The following is an 18,576-nucleotide window of genomic DNA, read 5'->3' on the forward strand; positions in this document are numbered from 1 at the left end:
GTCTCATTAGGCTGGAAAGGCATTTGCAATTGTGGCTAATTATGTGCGTTTAGGTACCTCTGTGTGCCTAGGCGGAATCTGGGAGATACTAACGGTTGGGTCCCTCGTTCTAAGTGGACCGCTATGTGGATGGCCTCCGAACCTCATCCCTGACTGGCTGCATTTGCATCTTCCTCTCTTCTTTTGCTTCTTCTTCCACGTATTATTTTCTTGCAAGTGAATCAACCACACTTTCCACGCCAGTCGCATAACATATTCTGTACTAACGACCAATTTGCTCACTCACGAATCTCTCGACCAGCTATTCACTGCTCTTGGCCGCAGGCACACCTCGCCGTTCACAACCACGCACGCGCTCAAATACCTTTTTTTTTCCCCCCGGCCGTCTCAAACCTACATTCGTCCGCCCGGTCCACCCCCAGCAACTGAGCACCCGCAAAACGCCTTTGCAATGCCTTCCCCATTCTCGTCAACCTTTGCTTCTGCTGCTGCCAGCACCAATGGTGAAAGTACTGGAAATAGGAGGGACAATGCTGCTACAAACGAATGGTAGGCAAAGAGGGACCTGGACTCTCCTCGCATACACAACACACCCGTCACGCCGTGTAAAGTTTGCAGTAACATGCGTGCTTTTTCATGCTCCTGTGTTTGACGAAGGGGATTCTTTTTTTTGGATATGCATGAGCAACGGTTGACATTATTGCCATGTCTAGGTCCAGAAGCCGTGTCAATGGTGCTACCCAAACTTTCCGCAGACCCTCCGTAGCCACCACGCCTTCACAGACACATCCACAAACACGCGAAAGCGCAATCACACCCAATGCCACTAACAGCGGCGTGTATATTCCTCCTCATCTCAACGCCAATAACCCATCCGCATCTTCGCGAAACCCCCCTCCTGGTGACACTCGCTACAGCAAGGATCAATTGCTGAACATATTTCAGACTCTGAAGGAATCCTCCGCTCTCGATCGCAACCTTGAAGACATTTTCTTGGGGCCTTGGGATCCTTTGGAGACGAAGAGCAGCACAGCAAACTCAAGTGTTCGTGGGGATGGGAAAGAGCCGACTCTGGGACCAGAAGTTTGTTGGAATTACAACGTCAACATGGAGCCATTTGGGTTGACAAGTATGACGGAGGAGGAAAAGCAGGTGAGAAATATTACATTTCAACGTGATCTGTCAACGTGGCTGATCGTGGGTGGCAGCTCTTTTCTACTTCTGTCAATTCGCCAATCAAATTGCAACAGAATCCTACCAAAGAAAGTACAGGGGTGGGAGTGGTCGGTGGTCGCAAGGCTTCGCTATCAGGATATAGTAACGCCGCTGGCAGTTCAAGACCAGGAACCCGTCGTCGTGAGACGAGTGACTCTTTCATGAGTAATGGTCCAATGTCGCCGGCGGAGACTAAGACTCTTTCCCGCAGCGAATCAAACACCGCAACACCCCCGCCGGCATTGCTACGTCGCCGGACGGACTACAAGGACGAAGAAGCCACACCGGCAAAGGAGAATCCTGAACCTGACGAAACCCCTGAATCCCAGCCTTCGTTACCTGGGATGAGGAAAGGCGGGACCGGTCCATTGAGTGCCGGTCTGAATCCTCCTTCGGCCTCCCCTTGGTCTGCCGGCACTCCAGGATCAGGATTCGGGTCAATGGGCACATTCGGTAGCTTCGCAATCGGTACTTCCACAACGCCAACTGAATCCAGCGATAAGAGACCCGGATTTGGTAGTGCTCGCGGCGGGAGCCGTTTCAAAGATCTCCTATCCAAGACGAGCTCTGAAGACGTGTCTCAAGGCATCAAAGACAAGAGCCCTGTCGGTGCTTTGGAGAAATTGCCGGAGGAAGAGGCTGACGCTGCCCATTCGAATTTGCGGGATGACTTCAAGACACGTCCGGGCCGAAGCGAGACCAATCCATATGAAGAAGCTCCGATGCGGACGGGCAGTGCGGCTTTGGTCAGTTCTCAGGAAGGTGTCCCAAGTAACCCGGGCATCGAGCAGATGGGTCTTTCTGCATTTGGGCCTCAGTCCAGCATTGGTACACGAGATTTTGGTCACGATGATTTGTATCAGCAAACCCTTCACGGACGATACAACTCTCACGAACCGATGAGCCCGACAAACACGAACCCATATCAAAGCCCTCATGGTCGCGTTGAAGACGACGAGCAAGATCCTAATGATTCTGCATCGCAAGCTTCGGGCCTGCCGCCGTTGGGCGCACACCGTCGCAACATGTATTCATGCTCTGAGGATAGAAATCAGCCGGCCCGGAGCGGCAGCGGATTTGGCGGCCTTTCCGCGTTTGGTGGACTGGGTGGTCCTCCAAGTTGGTCCGCTGCTGGGCTTGGGTCTGGTAAACCTGCCATGGACCGGGGCGTGAGTTCTGGATTTGGTGATCCAATATTCAGCCCCCTGGCCGATTTACAATCACCCGGAGCTGGCGGCGTGGGTGGTGGTTTCTTCGGATCGGGCGGGTTTAGCTCTGCGGGTCGCGCGAGTCGGCTTGGAGCTATGTTTCCGCCAGCCATGCAAGAGCAGATGCGAGGTGATAGCAGGAACGAGATGCAGCCCGGTTCTTCTTTCGAATCACGTCCTGATAGTGCGCAACCGCCGTCTGTTCGCGACCCCTTCGATAATACCGGTCGCAGACAAGAAGGTTTTGGTCGAGGCTCCAGCTTATTTGAGGAGTCTCCTTCGATGAGGAGTGTCGAAGATGCTGGAAACCTTAACCAGCCTGGCCCGTATGCTCCCTCAACATCAGGACCGCCGACAGGTTCTCTGGCGACTCCACAAGTCGCAAACCAGAGAGCCAGTGGAGGGGAAAGCCATCAATCGGGTCATGGGTTGAGTCAGTCGAGTGGCAGCAATTCCTCCAACCAAATGCCTGCGGCCCAGCAACGACAAATGGTCATGCCAGACCGAATGCGTTGGATCTACCGCGACCCTCAAGGCAACACACAGGGACCATGGTCAGGATTGGAGATGCATGACTGGTTTAAGGCCGGTTTCTTTACTGCAGAATTGCAGGTGAAGAAACTTGAAGATGCAGAATATGAGCCTCTCGCCCAACTAGTCAGACGCATTGGCAACTCCCGAGAGCCTTTCTTAGTTCCACAAATTGGTGTGCCACATGGCCCTCCTAGTGGTCAGGGGAATCATTGGGCTAACTCGTCCATGGGTGGCAATACTGGAACTGCTCAACCACCATTTGCCAGCAGCTTCCCAAGTTTCGGCACGACTTTGACCGCTGAGCAACAGAATGCTTTGGAGCGGCGAAAACAAGAGGAACAATACTTGATGGCGAGGCAAAAGGAGCATCTGGCTCAGCAGCAGATGGCCATGAAGCACATGCAGATGCAAAACGGACTGCATTCATTACAACACCATTCAAGCGCTCACTCACTTCAAAGCCAACCAAGTTTTGGCAGCATTACTTCACCGGCCGGTTATCAGCCATCACCAATGCAAGGCCCAATTCAACCCCCTCAACATGCCATACCTTTTGGTCAGCAAGTTGGACCTGCGATGGGGCCCGCTTTCGGTCTTGACGCCAGGGGTGGCCGTGAGGACGATCTTCATAATATGATGGATCGTATGAGTTTCAACCAACGCGCCAACCTTCCATTTACAAGTGGCCCCTTAGGGCCTGCTCCAGAGGTTGGACCTTCTTCCCAACAAGTCAATACGATGCTTCAAGATAGAGCTCGTTTACAACAACAGCAGCAACAGCAACACTCCGATATGCAAAGTCACCAAGATACTTTTTTAGGACAACAGGGCCGCAACGACCGTCTGGACGAATTTCACACACTGCGTGGACCGGCGGAAATGCAGGGTGGTCGTCTCGGCCCTGAAGAATCTCGACCACAACCTATCGGTGCGCAACGACATGCCGATGAGCAACCTAGCAATGTCTCTTCACAAAAAGCATCTGCCTCGGTCGGGCATCCAGCGGTCGGCGCAAATGAGCATCTTTCTTTAGCTCAACAAGTACAAATTGCTGCTGCCAGTCAACAAGCAGCTGCTAAAGAGAACGCATGGGCTAAGAAAGATACTCCTGTAGAACCTCCGCCAGTGTCCATTTCACCCTTACCCGCACCTGCAGCTCAGCGAAATCGACAACATGTTGCCGATGCTTTGGCGGCTGAGTCTAGATCAACAACTCACACTCCTATCGAAACACCTACCGTGCCTGTTGCACCCTGGGCAGAACGAACTACGGAACATCCTAAAGGACCTTCTCTGAAGGAAATCCAAGAGGCTGAGGCTAAACGCGCCGCAGAACAGGAGGAAATGGCAGCCACAGCCCGTCGTGCTCTGGCTGAACAAGAAAGACAGATGCAAGCTCAAGTACCAGCTCCTGCACCCGGCCTTCCTTCAACATCAACGTGGGGTAGTTCCGCTTCACCAGGGGCATCTGGAACTCAGACCATCTCGGTTTGGGCGAAGCAGAATCCAACCAAAGGTGGCTCAGGGGCTCCTGTCGCTGCGAAGAAGACCTTGGCGCAAATCCAAAAGGAGGAAGAATCTCGCAAGCAACGTGCCGCCGCTGCCGCGGCAGCAGCGAATGCCCAGAATGCTGGGAGCCCGACTTCAGCAGCTGTCGGTAAACGATATGCTGAATTGGCCAGTAAAGCGGTCCCGGCAGTCCCGGCAGTCCCGGCTACATCTGGTGGTGCTTGGACTACGGTTGGTTCTGGTGGTAAGGCCAAAGCGCCTCCTGCTGTCGTCGCAACACCTCAGCCAGCTTCCCGGGCAGTCAGCTCTTCCGCAACAACCACGGCCAAGACGAGACCGTCTCTTCAAACGCCGCGAAGCACTACTCTATCCAATCAGAGCAAGGCCATTGAAGAATTCACAAAATGGATCAAGGGCTCTCTCGGAAAGGGGCTGAACAGTAACATCAATCTCGATAACTTCGTACAAGATTTACTGCAACTGCCTCCGGAGATCGAAATCATTTCTGACTCTGTCTATGCCAGCTCCCAGACTTTGGACGGCCGACGGTTCGCTGAAGAATTCGTTCGACGCCGTAAACTTGCCGATAAAGGCATTGTCGAACCTGCTGCGAATGGCGCTCAACCTGCCGGTGCCGACAGTAAGGGTGCCGGTGGTGGATGGAGTGAGGTAGCCAAAAAAGGCCCAGCGACCAACGTCAAGGAGGAGAGCAATGCTGCGTTCAAGGTTGTGGCAACTAAGAAGAAGGGGAAGCGATGAAGAAAATGTTTCATTGACTCACCGACTGATTGATGGGAGTGCACTGTGGGTTCGAAGTTGGGGTGGAGGCAGCATCAGCAAGGAAAGGCCGGAGTTGATGCAGTGGAAGATAAGTGATGTGAAATGAAGACGAACGCGTTGGTACAATGCAATGCAATGCCATGCTGTTCTGTATTATGCAACGGTCCGTTCTACCACGTCTAGCCTCCTGGTAGTGTAATTGCGAAAAATTGAAAGAATCCTAGGGGAATGACTACGGTAGAATGAAGTGAGAACTTGAAGCCAATGACGGAGCTGAAACCGCATCTTTTCTCTTTCCCGCTCCATCAATGGGCGATTGATTCCATGCCACCTTCCCTAGCCATCTAATTGCATGTCCTAGGTGAGACTTAGTCTAGATAGTATTGTGCGCAAAGCTTGCCAGTTGTCGATTGAGATGATATACTAGTCACATTAGACCGGTTACCAGGCCAAAACCTGCACACGGCTCGCTCGGGTGCGCTGAGCGATACATTTCGAACACAACTGATGAAAATGGGTCGCTATGAGGCTGCTCCTTCACGATGAGTCGGAAATGGATTCTTTGTCAGGCCCCGGCCCCCACATCCCTAGCGAGATAGCCATGTCAGCCAACGATGGATTTGCTTCGTTCTTCGCTTCTTGATACCGCGTCAACGTGAAGGATGCAACCATGAAAGGTAGGTGTCTGATACTGAAATTGAGAGGATGATGAATAAAAATATGAGGAAGAAAATCTGTTGCGATAGTCGGACATGTCCGTGCTGGCGGACTTTTAAAGCGTATCACCCAGGTTCAATTTCGGAAGACTTTTCCCTTGAGAATATTCTAGATAGGTCAGGTTTGGCCGTATATCAGATTTCAGAGTCGTTGGCCGGATTGTTTGAACATGGCCAGCCCACGGTCTAATGAGGATCGCCTTCGAGCGAGAAAACCGCTCCCGACTCCATATCCAGCATATCTGCCTACCGCCGGGTCGCCTTTGACTGTCGACCAAGAGTTGTACCAGTCGATCCAGCAAGGCTCAAGAGCATTGGTTGATTCATTTACTCTGCCTATTCGTTCTGGTCGGGCCTGGAAGGCTCCAGCGAAGAGTATTGTCAGGATCAGTACACCAGAAGGGCCTCAAGTTGGTCTGAGCAGGAGAAGTGTCTCGAAAATGGTCAATTTCTAATGGTCCACAGGTGACTTGAATATTTGGAACGCCTCCAATCCACGAGAAAGGTTCTGGGCTTCTCGCACCAAACAGCTCCATTCTTCCCATGTAACAACATACGATCGCCTTTGGTCCTGTCTTCCATTCATGCGTCCCCTGTGCACAATCATTGCCGACTCTCTTTCTTGGTATGGGAAAGACGAGACGGGCGGACGCGTACATGATCTTCTTGGCACCAGATGCGACCCGTATATCAACACCCTCTTATCCGGACCAGAAGCATCGTATGACTATCACTGCCATTCCAATCTCACGAGAGCAGTGGTGCCTTTTGGTCTCCATGAATCGGATGTCCACGACGTTATCAACTTATTCCAGGTGACCGGATTGGATTCACAAGGAAGATACTTTATGAATCCATGCCCTGCGGAGCCTGGAGACTTTATTGAGTTTTTCGCTGAGCAAGATCTGCTAATGGCATTGTCGACATGTCCCGGAGGAGACCTGTCCCTGTGGGGATTTGGGAGTGACAGCGAGAAGGAAATGATTAAATGTTGTAGGCCGTTGACAGTAGAAATCTTCAAACTGATCGACGAAGATAAAATCCTGGCGGGAAGATGGAAACCTGCAGAAAGGCCCGATTACCGGGGTGTCCATGGCATGAAAGTTCCTGAAGGTGAAAAGAGGTGGTAATAGATCCACGAATCGGATGCCGCCTTGGCCTTTCATCGACCAGCCGGGAAAACAACATTCATCGCCTCCTCCAGGATGACAAGACCCCGGTTGATCTCTGCATGGGAGATAACCAGCGGAGGTACAATTCTAATAACGCCGTCGCCCGCAGTGATGATGAGAAGACCTCTCTCACGGGCAGCGGTGACAACTTCGGTGACTTTGGCTTTGGCCTCGTCGCTTAATTGATAGCCAACAATGAGTCCTCTACCTCTCACTGCGGAGACCACGCCCGGGAACTTCTCCTTCATGGTCTCAAACGCACGGAAAAAAAGGGTTGACTTGACCCGAACATCTTCTTGCAATTGAGGTCTGGCTAAGCGTCCAAAGACATGATGGGCAACTCGGCAGGCGAACGGATTGCCGCCAAAAGTAGTGCCGTGATCGCCGGTTTTGATATAGGGTGCCACGGTTGTGCCTGACACGAGAGTGGCTCCGATAGGCACACCGTTGCCGAGAGCTTTCGCCGATGTCAGTATATCGGGATGTACTCCCGAAGCCGTATGGGCCCAGAGATCTCCCGTACGGGACAGACCACACTGAATCTCGTCAAAGATCAATACAGCACCCACTTCATTGCATCTCTTGCGAAGTGCTTGCAGAAATTCCGGTGTGGCTACATTGATGCCACCTTCACCTTGGATTGGCTCGACAATGACACCTGCCGTGTTCTCATTGACTAATTCTTCCACACTGGCGACATCGTTGTATTTGCCATACCTGAATCCAGGTAACATGGGTCCGAAAGGAGGTTGATATTTCTTGTTTGGAGTGGCCGATAATGACCCATACGTACGTCCGTGGAAAGAGTCATGGAACGAAACAATCTCTCTCTGGGTTGACTCCGGATCTCGGGCATAAACTACTTTCCTGGCAAACTTGAGTGCAGCTTCATTCGCCTCGGAACCTGAATTGGATATGAAGACTTGACTGAGAGGAGAGCCGGGTGACTGCTTCTGGGTCTCTTCGATGAGAAGTTTGGACAGCGTGGGGGTCCACGGATTGTGGTAGAGGTTCGATGCGTGAATCAATTGTTGTGCTTGGTGAGCAATGATTCTTGAGATCTCCGGGTCAGCATGACCTAGCGAGTTGACGGCTATTCCGGCGGTGAAATCGAGGTATTTTCTATTTTCATTATCGTACAGAACGCATCCTTCTCCTTGTACCATCATGGGAGGGGGGCGAACATAGGTGGGAACCATATAGGGAGCAGACTGGTTGAGAAAGGTGACGGTCGGAGAGTCTGAAGAGGGATCTGGGTTGGGCAGAGATGCTTCATGTCGAATCTGAGCTTGGTCATGAACGGGGATACTGGAGGAAGTAGGAACTGCAGCGGCACTGGCATATCGTCTGAGATAGAGAGGTGCCCGGTATGAGGGAGTCATCAGCTTTGGAAGCGGTGAGGACGCAGCTCTCTTGCTCAATGAGAAAGCCATAGGGCGCGAGAAGGAGATGACCAAAAAACAGTAAAAATCCTACCTGAGGAGTACAGAAGTCTATAAAAGAGAGAAGAAGGGCGCATTGAGTTGGGGGATTATTTATTTTCGAGTCACAGTCTGCGTCGGGAAATTTTTTTTTTTTTTTTTTTCCCTCCCCTTTCTCAAGGAGACCAACAAAGGCGCATACGGAGAGATATTTGCCTCCAGGCGCAATTGTGTTACCGGGCTCACTCCTCCACCGGAACCGAGATTGTCTTTTCGGTCCATCTTCCCTGACCAACGACTGCTGATAAATGATGTGGACCGTAAGATCGTTATTGACTGATTCCCTCTCCTCTTGAGACCACGGCATTCCAGCCTCAGCAAGACGCAAGCCATCCATGCATAATATGCAGCGGAGCCCCCTCCGCAAAACATGTGATGCAGCCAACACCCAACGGCGTCGGATCCATTGCGGTAGATCTTTCTTCGCTATTCATTATGGCCACGATGTTACACGGTTTGCATATTTTGCAGTATGAATGCTGAGACATTCACCGCTCTGGACCTCTTTTCCTCCCATACTCATTCTCACGTCTGATCTACAATGGACTCTTCTGACCCTTCCGGACATGACGTATTGGGATTTATACTCTGCTACTAATTATTTTGCTGGTGGTTGAACAGATATACTTTGACAGCTCTGCCTGACCGGATTCTGTTCTAGCATCGAGCAACGTCATCTTTTTCGACACCAAACACTCCATTCCATATTTGAGTGATTGATACAACCTCAGGTCAAAATGCCGCCAATCATGCAATCACTGCTCTATCTCTTTGCCGTATCCACAGCACTTGTGACTGAAAATCCATTCCTTGAAGCCCGGGGAGTTTGCAATGGAGACAACTGCGCAGGGTACCGCTATCCGATTACAAGTGTTTGCAGATGGTAATAAAATCAAGAGCCATTACAGGCACCAATGCACAGCAACCCCCTTGTACCTCGTCAGGCTGAATACCCTGCATTCATGAGTCCAGCTCCTACTCCAACAGTTCCAACTACGCCTCGCCATGCAGCGGCACGGTGTGTTCCAGCAGTGCCTGGTCTTGTCTTGGATACACGGCTCCTACATATACCTGTATCAGCTTGGCTCGAGCGGCCTTGATTGTGAAATCCAAGGTCGAATCCGTTGCTGGCAAGTTCCTTCATGGATATCCGTGGTTCGATCCATTTTATGGCTGGCAAACATATAAGAACCTCCAATTCTCCGATAACTGAGCCAAGCCTGACGTTTCTATCGCCTACCTCGGTGGCCTTCCCAAGCAAAGCGGCTTTCATCGCTGGGCAAGGACCGTAGCCACCCATCTCGGACTTGACGACTCTCGATATATTCTTTACCTGTAACAAGATTGTACGGCGATGGGTTACCAAAGGACTTGGATCAGGTCAATTTGAGGTCAAAGGGACCAACCCCTTCACTATCAACCCTGAAGCCCAAATTAGTGAAGTCTCTACCGAGTCCAACAGTAGTTCATGGCTTGCGGATCTCGGAAACCCTCAATGTAGTTCATCTTCGCCGTCATCTTGCGTGGGGTTTTATTTGGCCTAAATCATTCGACTTTTTTTTTGGGGTGAGTATTTGGCTATTTTCTAAGGCTGACCTTTGTTTTTTTCGACCATTTCCCTTGACCCGAGATAGTCCAAGTGTATGACCAATTCAATTGATCAGTTATTTTCTCTTTTCCTTCCCTTTTCTGACCTTCAATGTCTTATTTAAGATAAATTGTTCACAAGAGTATTCATGAAGAATCCCTCATTTCAAATACTCAAAGATGAGCAGCAACCCCCATTCTTTTTTTTTTTTTTTTCCCAACCACTGCTGTTTATGAGACACAAATGTTCCCGTCCAAGCTCACACCTCTCCCCTTTGACAACTCCTTCCTCAACAGCTCAACCTGATATTTCAATTTTCGCCAGAGGATATAATCATCCAAATCTTTGTCCTTCTCCATTTCCATTTCCTTGTCCTTGTCCTTGTCCTTACTCATGCCAGTGCTTCTTGCAGAACACTCGTCTGTGATGTCTAACACATCCCACTCGTTCTGCAACTCTTGCCCCTCATCTACCTGATCCATCTCATTCACCTCGTCCTCTGTCATTGTTTCCTTTTCTTTAACTCTTTCCTCATGTTGCCCACCATAGTCGTTGCCGTTGCCGTTGCCATTCATGTTGTCATCCTTATTCTCCCTCGCAATAGTCAACAATGCACTCACAAACGCCTCCTGAATATACGCGAAGGAGAACTGATCTGTGATCTTCGCCGCGGCCTCACATATCTCATTGGGGAACTCAATCCCCTTATTATCCTTCAGCTTCCTTTGCCAGTACTGACAATACTTCACGCGCTGGTCAAAATTCGGATTCGGGAACAAATACTTGCGATCAAAACGCGACGGACGCTTCGCGATACCTGGATCCAGTCTCTCGAGATGATTCGTGCTGCCGACCATGAGAATGCCTTCGTTCTCGCTCAGGCCGTCGACAGCATTCAAAAAAAAGCTGCGCGTTTGGTCGGTCACAAGGCTATCGAGGTCCTCAAAGACGAGGTAGCAGGGCGCTTCTTGGCGGGCTTTGGTAAAAATGGTCTCGATGCTGAATTCGGGCGGCACAAAACTCACAAGAGTCTGAACGTAGAGGGTCGGGATGGGAGGGGTGCGGTTATACAGCATGTGCATGGTGGCTTTGATGGAGATGGTCTTGCCATTGCCGGGCGGTCCGTGGAAGATGATGCCCCGTTTCCATGGGACGCGGAGGCGGTCATATTGGTCGCGGCTGTCGAAAAAGCGTTGTGCCGTTTCAATCAAGTCGTCTTTCATTTCCTGGTCGAGGATGACGTCTTCCCAGTGAGATTTCATGATGCTGCGGTATAGGAGCGGGTCTTTCCGCCAGAAGCCTTGGTTGAAAACCCAGATCTCGTCATGGAGGATTGATTGGTACCGGCCAGCTGTTGCCACGAGCGTGCGTACCGCTGCCTTGTTGCCTAGTATATATTGATTGCGAATTTGCGAGCCCAAGAATGCCCCATCCCGGCCGTCGACGAAGTAGACGAGGAACGCCATGTTTTGCCACTTGTAAATGTAGGATTCGAAGAAAACTTCGTCGGCAACGATACCATTGCCGCCATCAAGTCGTTTCTGGGGTGGGATATAAAGTGTCCATTTCAGAGTGTCAGGATAAACGTTGGAGCCCGATTGGTGCTGTGGCTCAGCAGTCTCGATTGATGCATATCCCGCCGCCGCATAGGCTTTGAGATTGCAATTCCCCTCGGGAACAGTAGTGACAGGTACACCTGGATGTTTGTTCTGAATGATGTTGAGGATGACGGCGTCTGTGTCTACTCTTGGAGCGCTGGCATTGCGGAAGAATGCCTCTGCAACCGAACCAGCGGCTTCTGAGGCATCGAGTTCATGATGGGATGGGTCCATCGTTACCAACTTATTGAAATAGTCCCAAGAAAACGCTGTGAGAGTGCTCAACTCTGAGCTTAGTTGCACAGTGAACGTATGAAGAAATACGTGGAAGGAAGTTGGGGGATATGAGTATTTTTGGAGCTCTACTGCTCGAGTCTCGGATCCTTGGCCAGGCACCAGCGTCACAGGCTCTGATCATCAAGGAGCTTCAGTGTCGACCCGGTTAAACCCCCTGGTTTTATGAACACAGCCTCAATCCTTCGACTTGTGGGGGCCAGGAGATGCCCAGACCGAATTCAGCCTTGTCTCTTCATAGAGAAGTCGATAATGTCTTGAGAAACGCCCCCATTCCTCAATAAAGTCTCCAGTTGGCCATCCATCCATAACCATACAGCTTGGCGAGTGTCCTCGGGAGTTTGCTGGTATACTTCCCAGAAAGCTCTTTCGATTTTTACCTGTTCAAATGCCTCGTCTACGACGTGTTCCAGCTCGCCATTCGCTCTAACGCCTTCACTCAAAGCGGTATGCATATCATCAATCACGACACAACCCAGCAGTCCGAGCATTTGGACATCGCATGGGATCGGCTCGGTCAGTGTGAGGTTCTGCATTTTCATTCCCAGACAGTGTCCACAGATATTCCAAAACGTCCACATATGCATGAGGAGAGTCGGATCGTAGTCCTGCTCAAACATGATGGGGAGCGTCATTCGCACTAACATAGCTGACTGCAGTAACGCCTCGGGAAATCTGTTCAAGTTGAGCAGTGCCGATAGCAGCTGCTGGCGCAGTTGCGGAAATGGATAGCGATGGAGAGGCCAGACACCCGTGTTGGCCAGTTGTTCCATGCGATCTCTGATCTCGTCAATTTGAGTATGCTCGAGGCCTGGTTTTGCCTCCACGCGCAAAAGGATATGCTCAGCCTCATTCCCAATGTCGATCGCTGTTGAAGGAGGTGGCGACAGGTAATGGTCTCGAGGAGAGTTAGGACCCTTTGCACACAGGTCGCATGAACAAGTGAAGAAATATCGACCTCTCAGCTCGTGTTGTCTCCTGTCGAATGGATATGTCGTGTCGATGTATGAAAGCGTAATTTCTTCATCTTTAGCAATGGATCGCACCGCATAGACGGATATACTGCCGCATGTTGGAATGTCAGGCTGCCTCGATGACGCTGGCACGTCAAATCTGACAAAAGCATTTGGTTCGCAAGAGTGGTTAAATAAGGCCGGTTTGGGATGGAGAACCATTCCAATGGGATCGAATGTTGGATTCGTGAGGGCGAAAGAGTTCACAGCTAACTAGGACCGTCAATTACCGGGTTTTGAGGACGGTTTGATCTTTCTTACCAAGCAAAGGAGTCGAAGTATCACGTCGGGAGTGTGATTAGTCCCCGAGTAGGACACGATCCCCTGGATCATTAACAAAAAGTCTTGCCAGCGTTCTCCTCCTTCTTTGGCCATATCCTGCTGGTGGCTCTCTAATGCAAGGAGTTCCTCCCACTCTCCTTTCGTAAGCATCCCTGCTTTGTGCTGCTTCAGAAGACGTGTGATAGCCCGGACTGCGCTGGGGAGCACTCGTGGGTGTAATCTGGCGTAGAGTTTACATTCCAAGCGATGATACTGCGACCAGGCCTGAGATTGGCATTTCTGATCACAGGTATCAACCTCATCAGTAAAATCACAGACACGTGTCCTCGATAGGAACAGAGACATGGGGCACGAGGCTTGACTCACCTTGTCACAGAATTTCACCACTTTGCATCCACTACAAATCTTCAAACTCGGCGCCCCGCCGTTTACAATGGCATAGCAGGAGTCTTCTGGAGATCTGAGGCACGTATAGCAATGGGTGGAAAGCTTGGAGGTTTCTAGCGCAATCAGAAGCGGCCGTTCAACGAAAATCACCCTAGACTTGGGAGCTGTATCTTGTGAGGCGAATAGCCCATTACCACGACCCTCGGAGTGTTTGGTATACACATGTGCACTTTCCACCAGCTGGTGTAACTGCTGGAACGCCATGCTTGGAAACAGAGGTTTGGTGGTTTCGTTCTTCGCATTCTTCTAAATAGCCGCTGCCATTCTCGAAGAGTGACGCTTCGTCACAAACGACTTGAATTTATGAAGAGTGCGGCATCGTTCTTGCCACTTCGTGCTGACTGTGGAAAGCCAATCGAGTGAGATGAAAGGCTAGGAGCCAGGAAGGGCTCCGTAACGGCAGAGAAAGCCTATCTATGCGGAGGGTTAGCCGTCATGCTGAATCACGTGATAGCATCACGTGCTGTGGATACTACACGGATTGGTTGAGGTATTTGGAGCAGCGAATTAAGATCGTGATATCGCTGTACAGACAGCTTGTGTGGTCCTAGGAGCCAGAAGCGTCTGATGAAGTTGCGAATTGTTCGTTCTTTGATTGGATGTGGTAGAATTCAGGGGGTTCAACCTCGTCGAAGAAAGTTTATAGAGATCAAAGCGGCAGGAGGCTTCTCCGAGAATAGAGTAGCTTCTGTCGGATTTACCGATTCTCGGTTTTATTCCCGAAACTAATCGACTGTACCCACCCCCAAAACTTTTCGCAGACCGACACATCTACACTCATTCATTTCTCTTGCCCGTTGGTGGAGGAGGTGGTGGTGTCGTACGGTGGAAACCATGGAGTCACAGTCGAACAGGCCTCATCGGGCCTCAAAGGAGAAGAAGAAACCAAAAAAAGGCGAGAAAAATGTGAAGGCATTCGCGGTCGCCAATCCAGGCCGGCTTGCCAAACAGGCTGTGCGATCAAGTGATATCAAAGAAAAACGGCTGCACGTCCCTCAAGTCGATCGAATCCCGGAAGAAGCACCGCCCATTATCGTTGCTGTCGTCGGTCCCCCGGGTGTCGGAAAATCCACCCTCATCAAAAGTCTCATCAAACGATATTCCAAGCAGACCTTGTCCCGTCCCACCGGCCCTCTAACCGTCGTGACCTCCAAAAGAAGACGACTCACCTTCCTCGAATGTCCCTCAGACTCCCTCGCTGCCATGATCGATGTCGCCAAAATTGCCGATATCGTCTTGCTCATGATCGACGGGAACTATGGATTTGAGATGGAGACAATGGAATTTTTAAACGCCCTGAGCACTTCCGGCATGCCGGGCAATGTCTTTGGCGTCCTTACACACTTAGATCTATTCAAGAAGCAAAGCACACTCCGCATGGCGAAGAAGAGGCTAAAACATCGGTTTTGGTCCGAATTGTACCAAGGCGCAAAACTCTTCTACCTCTCCGGCGTGATCAACGGTAGGTATCCTGATCGAGAGATCCATAATTTATCACGGTTTCTCTCGGTCATGAAAAATCCCAGACCGTTGATTTGGAGAAATAGTCATCCATACTGTCTGGCCGACCGTTTTTTAGACGTCACCCCCCCCACTGAGATCGAGGAAAATGAAAAATGCGATAGACAAGTCGCTCTCTATGGCTATCTTCGAGGCACCAACTTCCCAGCGGATGGGGCACGAGTCCATGTCCCCGGCGTAGGAGATTTGACCGTCAAAGAGATCGAAGCCTTACCGGACCCATGTCCGACGCCTTTTCTCGATCAAGCTATTGCCAAAGCTGCTGGAAGATCGAACCAACGAAGATTGGGCGAGAAACAAAAAGTATTGTTTGCTCCCATGTCTGATGTTGGCGGAGTTCTGGTGGACAAAGACGCTGTCTATATTGACGTGAAGACAAACACATTCGATCGAGACGCTGAAGATGCTGACAGTCGAGGACTTGGTGAGCAACTTATGATTGGCTTACAAGGTGAACGAAGGCTCCTAGGAGACGTGAATACGGGAGTACGGCTATTCCACGGCGGCCGACATCTCATAGGGGGTGATGATGCGGACAATGATATGGGTCGAACAGTCAAAAGAGGTGCTCGCTCGTTCAATCAGAGCGGTGATTTCGATGAGAATGTCGAAGAAGATGACGATGAGGGATTTGTCAGTGGAGAAGGCGATTCTGAAGCGGAAGATGAAGATGAAGAAGTCAGTGATTTTCCTGGGCATACGGGACGACCAGGTGTGGCTGAAGAAGACGACCTTGACGAGGACGGACTCGAAGACGGCCTGGCTTTTGCTGAGAGCGATTCCGACATGGGTTCCGTCTCTGGCGATGAAGGGGGAAGTCAAGATTTATTAGACGATGAGTCTGATTTTGACGGAGAGGAAGATGACGGTGGTCTTCGATGGAAGGAAAATCTTATGGAATATGCCCAAAAGTTACATTCCACGAAAGTTTCTTTTCGTGCTGCAGATCTCTCCAAACTCATGTACGACCTGACTCTTTCTCCCGCCCAGGTACTGGCGAAATGGCGGGGCGAGAAAGACCGGCAGGATATTACGGCTAAAGACGACGAAGATGACGACACTTTTTTCCAAAAAGCAAACACGGAACAGGAGACAGATCAGGAGGATCGACAGACCCCCAGATATGATTTTGATCAGTTGGCGGAGAAGTGGGAAGATGATAACCATGTCCAATCTATCATGGCTCGATTTACGAGGGCTTCTTTCGCCACTGGAGCTAATGCGGATTTCGAGGCAGAAGGGGACGCTGGATTCGACGACGGCGCCAGGGACGAGTCCGATAAAGGAGATGGTGAATTCGAAGACTTGGAAGCCGAAGCTTCCGGAGACACTCCTGCTCAAACCGAATTGACCCTGGAAGAGGAACGGGCAAGAAATGCGAAACGAAAAGAAGAACTCCGATTGAGGTTTGAGGAAGAAGATCGTGAGGGTTTGGCCAACGCGAAGAATGAAGTCAAGTCTTCGGAGCACGAATTTGGAGAAGACGAATGGTATGATGCACAAAAGGCCATGCTCCAAAAGCAGCTCGATATCAATCGAGCAGAATTCGACAGTTTAGACCCCACTTCACGAGCACGGGCAGAAGGATTCAGAGCAGGGACTTATGCACGCATCGTTCTGGACAAAGTCCCGTGTGAATTCGTGCGATCATTCAATCCTAAGCTGCCCGTCATCATTGGCGGTTTGGCACCAACGGAAAATCGATTTGGATTTGTGCAGGTTCGCATCAAGCGACATCGGTGGCACAAGAAGATTCTGAAAACCAATGATCCCCTCATCTTTTCTCTGGGCTGGAGACGGTTCCAAACACTACCGTTGTACTCGATATCGGATTCTCGGACGCGAAATCGAATGTTGAAATACACCCCCGAGCATATGCACTGCTTCGGCACGTTTTATGGGCCTCTAGTTGCTCCGAATACGGGGTTCTGTTGTGTTCAATCGTTCTCCAATGCCAACCCTGGATTTCGAATTGCCGCCACTGGTGTCGTATTGAACGTGGATGAGACGACGGAGATTGTCAAGAAATTGAAACTGACCGGATATCCCTACAAGATCTTCCGGAACACGGCCTTCATTCGCGACATGTTTAATTCGTCGATTGAGATTGCCAAGTTCGAAGGAGCCAGTATTCGAACGGTGTCAGGTATACGAGGACAAATCAAGAGAGCCCTGAGCAAGCCTGAAGGACATTTCCGGGCCACTTTTGAAGACAAGCTCCTGATGTCTGATATTGTGTTTTTACGTGCCTGGTTCCCGGTTCGACCTCATCGCTTTTACAATCCGGTGACCAACCTCTTAGATGCACCACCCAGCGGGAGTGGTGATGTCGTGGACGGAGAAGGGCGAGGTGTCGATGATGGATCGAGTGGATGGCAAGCCATGCGTCTCACCGGTGCCGTTCGAGCGGCCATGGGAATACCCACACCACTTGTCAAAGATTCAGCGTACCGCAAGGTTGAACGACCAACCCGGCATTTCAATCCATTGAGAGTCCCTCGAGCTCTTGCTGCCGATCTTCCCTTCAAGTCACAAATCACTCAGCAGAAAGCGCGCAAGGCGCCGACGTATCTTCAGAAACGAGCCGTGGTCTTGGGTGGTGAGGAGAAGAAAGCTCGAGATCTGATGCAGAAATTGCAGACGTTGAGGAACGAGAAGGCTGAGAAACGTGCCAAAAAGCAGGAAGAAAGGCGAGCGGGCTATCGAAAGAAGGTGGCCGAGAATCTGGAGAAAAGAGAGGAGAGAGAAAAGAGAGAACGGGATGAGTTCTGGAGACGGGAAGGACGCAAACGCAAGACGACGGGGGAGGGTGGCGGTAGCGGTGGAGGTGGCGGGAAACGGTCGAAGCGATCCTGACGGTGTGTGGTGTGTTTGATATTTAAGGATACCCCTGTTGCATAAAAGTGCCCCGTTGAATACATTTTCGCCTAAATGCGGACCTTTCGCAGACCGGGTGACGTTAGTGGGTGAAAATTTGAAAGTGCTGGGCGGAAAGCGGAGAGAGACGAGGCGACGATATACAGCGGGCGATATGCGGGAAGAAGAAATGGCGCGTGCAGAGGACTTCTCTCAGGTATTAATCGCGTCAGGATTTGATTTCACAGTCTCCCCTGCTCTAGACACGCGTTGAATGTCCTCCTCGTCCCCATTTTCTTCTTTGGCATCGTCTTCCCTCTCCCTTATCACAACAACGCGTCTGCCTCGGGCCATTAGAACAC

At 50.8% G+C, this 18,576-nt stretch overlaps 6 protein-coding genes across 6 annotated transcripts; 3 read left to right on the plus strand and 3 right to left on the minus strand.

Moving 5' to 3' along the window:
* Positions 1-705: 705 nt before the first annotated feature.
* On the plus strand, positions 706-5,225 carry Z518_04353 (uncharacterized protein; the record flags this gene model as incomplete). The annotated part of the gene is made up of 2 exons (XM_013418059.1): positions 706-1,152; positions 1,209-5,225. The coding sequence occupies 2 exons, from the start codon at positions 706-708 to the stop codon at positions 5,223-5,225; spliced, it is 4,464 nt and encodes a 1,487-aa protein (XP_013273513.1).
* A 907-nt stretch (positions 5,226-6,132) lies between these two features.
* On the plus strand, positions 6,133-7,092 carry Z518_04354 (uncharacterized protein; the record flags this gene model as incomplete). The annotated part of the gene is made up of 2 exons (XM_013418060.1): positions 6,133-6,376; positions 6,428-7,092. The coding sequence occupies 2 exons, from the start codon at positions 6,133-6,135 to the stop codon at positions 7,090-7,092; spliced, it is 909 nt and encodes a 302-aa protein (XP_013273514.1).
* A 32-nt stretch (positions 7,093-7,124) lies between these two features.
* Positions 7,125-8,567, minus strand: Z518_04355 (uncharacterized protein; the record flags this gene model as incomplete). The annotated part of the gene is made up of 1 exon (XM_013418061.1): positions 7,125-8,567. The coding sequence occupies one exon, from the start codon at positions 8,565-8,567 to the stop codon at positions 7,125-7,127; it is 1,443 nt and encodes a 480-aa protein (XP_013273515.1).
* Positions 8,568-10,433: 1,866 nt separating this feature from the next.
* Z518_04356 (uncharacterized protein) lies at positions 10,434-12,035 on the minus strand (the record flags this gene model as incomplete). The annotated part of the gene is made up of 1 exon (XM_013418062.1): positions 10,434-12,035. The coding sequence occupies one exon, from the start codon at positions 12,033-12,035 to the stop codon at positions 10,434-10,436; it is 1,602 nt and encodes a 533-aa protein (XP_013273516.1).
* A 281-nt stretch (positions 12,036-12,316) lies between these two features.
* On the minus strand, positions 12,317-14,041 carry Z518_04357 (uncharacterized protein; the record flags this gene model as incomplete). Its single annotated transcript, XM_013418063.1, has 3 exons — positions 12,317-13,321; positions 13,370-13,669; positions 13,757-14,041. 3 exons carry the CDS (start codon positions 14,039-14,041, stop codon positions 12,317-12,319), a joined length of 1,590 nt encoding a protein of 529 aa, XP_013273517.1.
* Positions 14,042-14,671: 630 nt separating this feature from the next.
* Positions 14,672-18,214, plus strand: Z518_04358 (uncharacterized protein; the record flags this gene model as incomplete). The annotated part of the gene is made up of 1 exon (XM_013418064.1): positions 14,672-18,214. The coding sequence occupies one exon, from the start codon at positions 14,672-14,674 to the stop codon at positions 18,212-18,214; it is 3,543 nt and encodes a 1,180-aa protein (XP_013273518.1).
* Positions 18,215-18,576: the final 362 nt, after the last annotated feature.

This window comes from Rhinocladiella mackenziei (genome assembly GCF_000835555.1).
Source record: "Rhinocladiella mackenziei CBS 650.93 unplaced genomic scaffold supercont1.3, whole genome shotgun sequence".
Classification (NCBI taxonomy): domain Eukaryota; kingdom Fungi; phylum Ascomycota; class Eurotiomycetes; order Chaetothyriales; family Herpotrichiellaceae; genus Rhinocladiella; species Rhinocladiella mackenziei.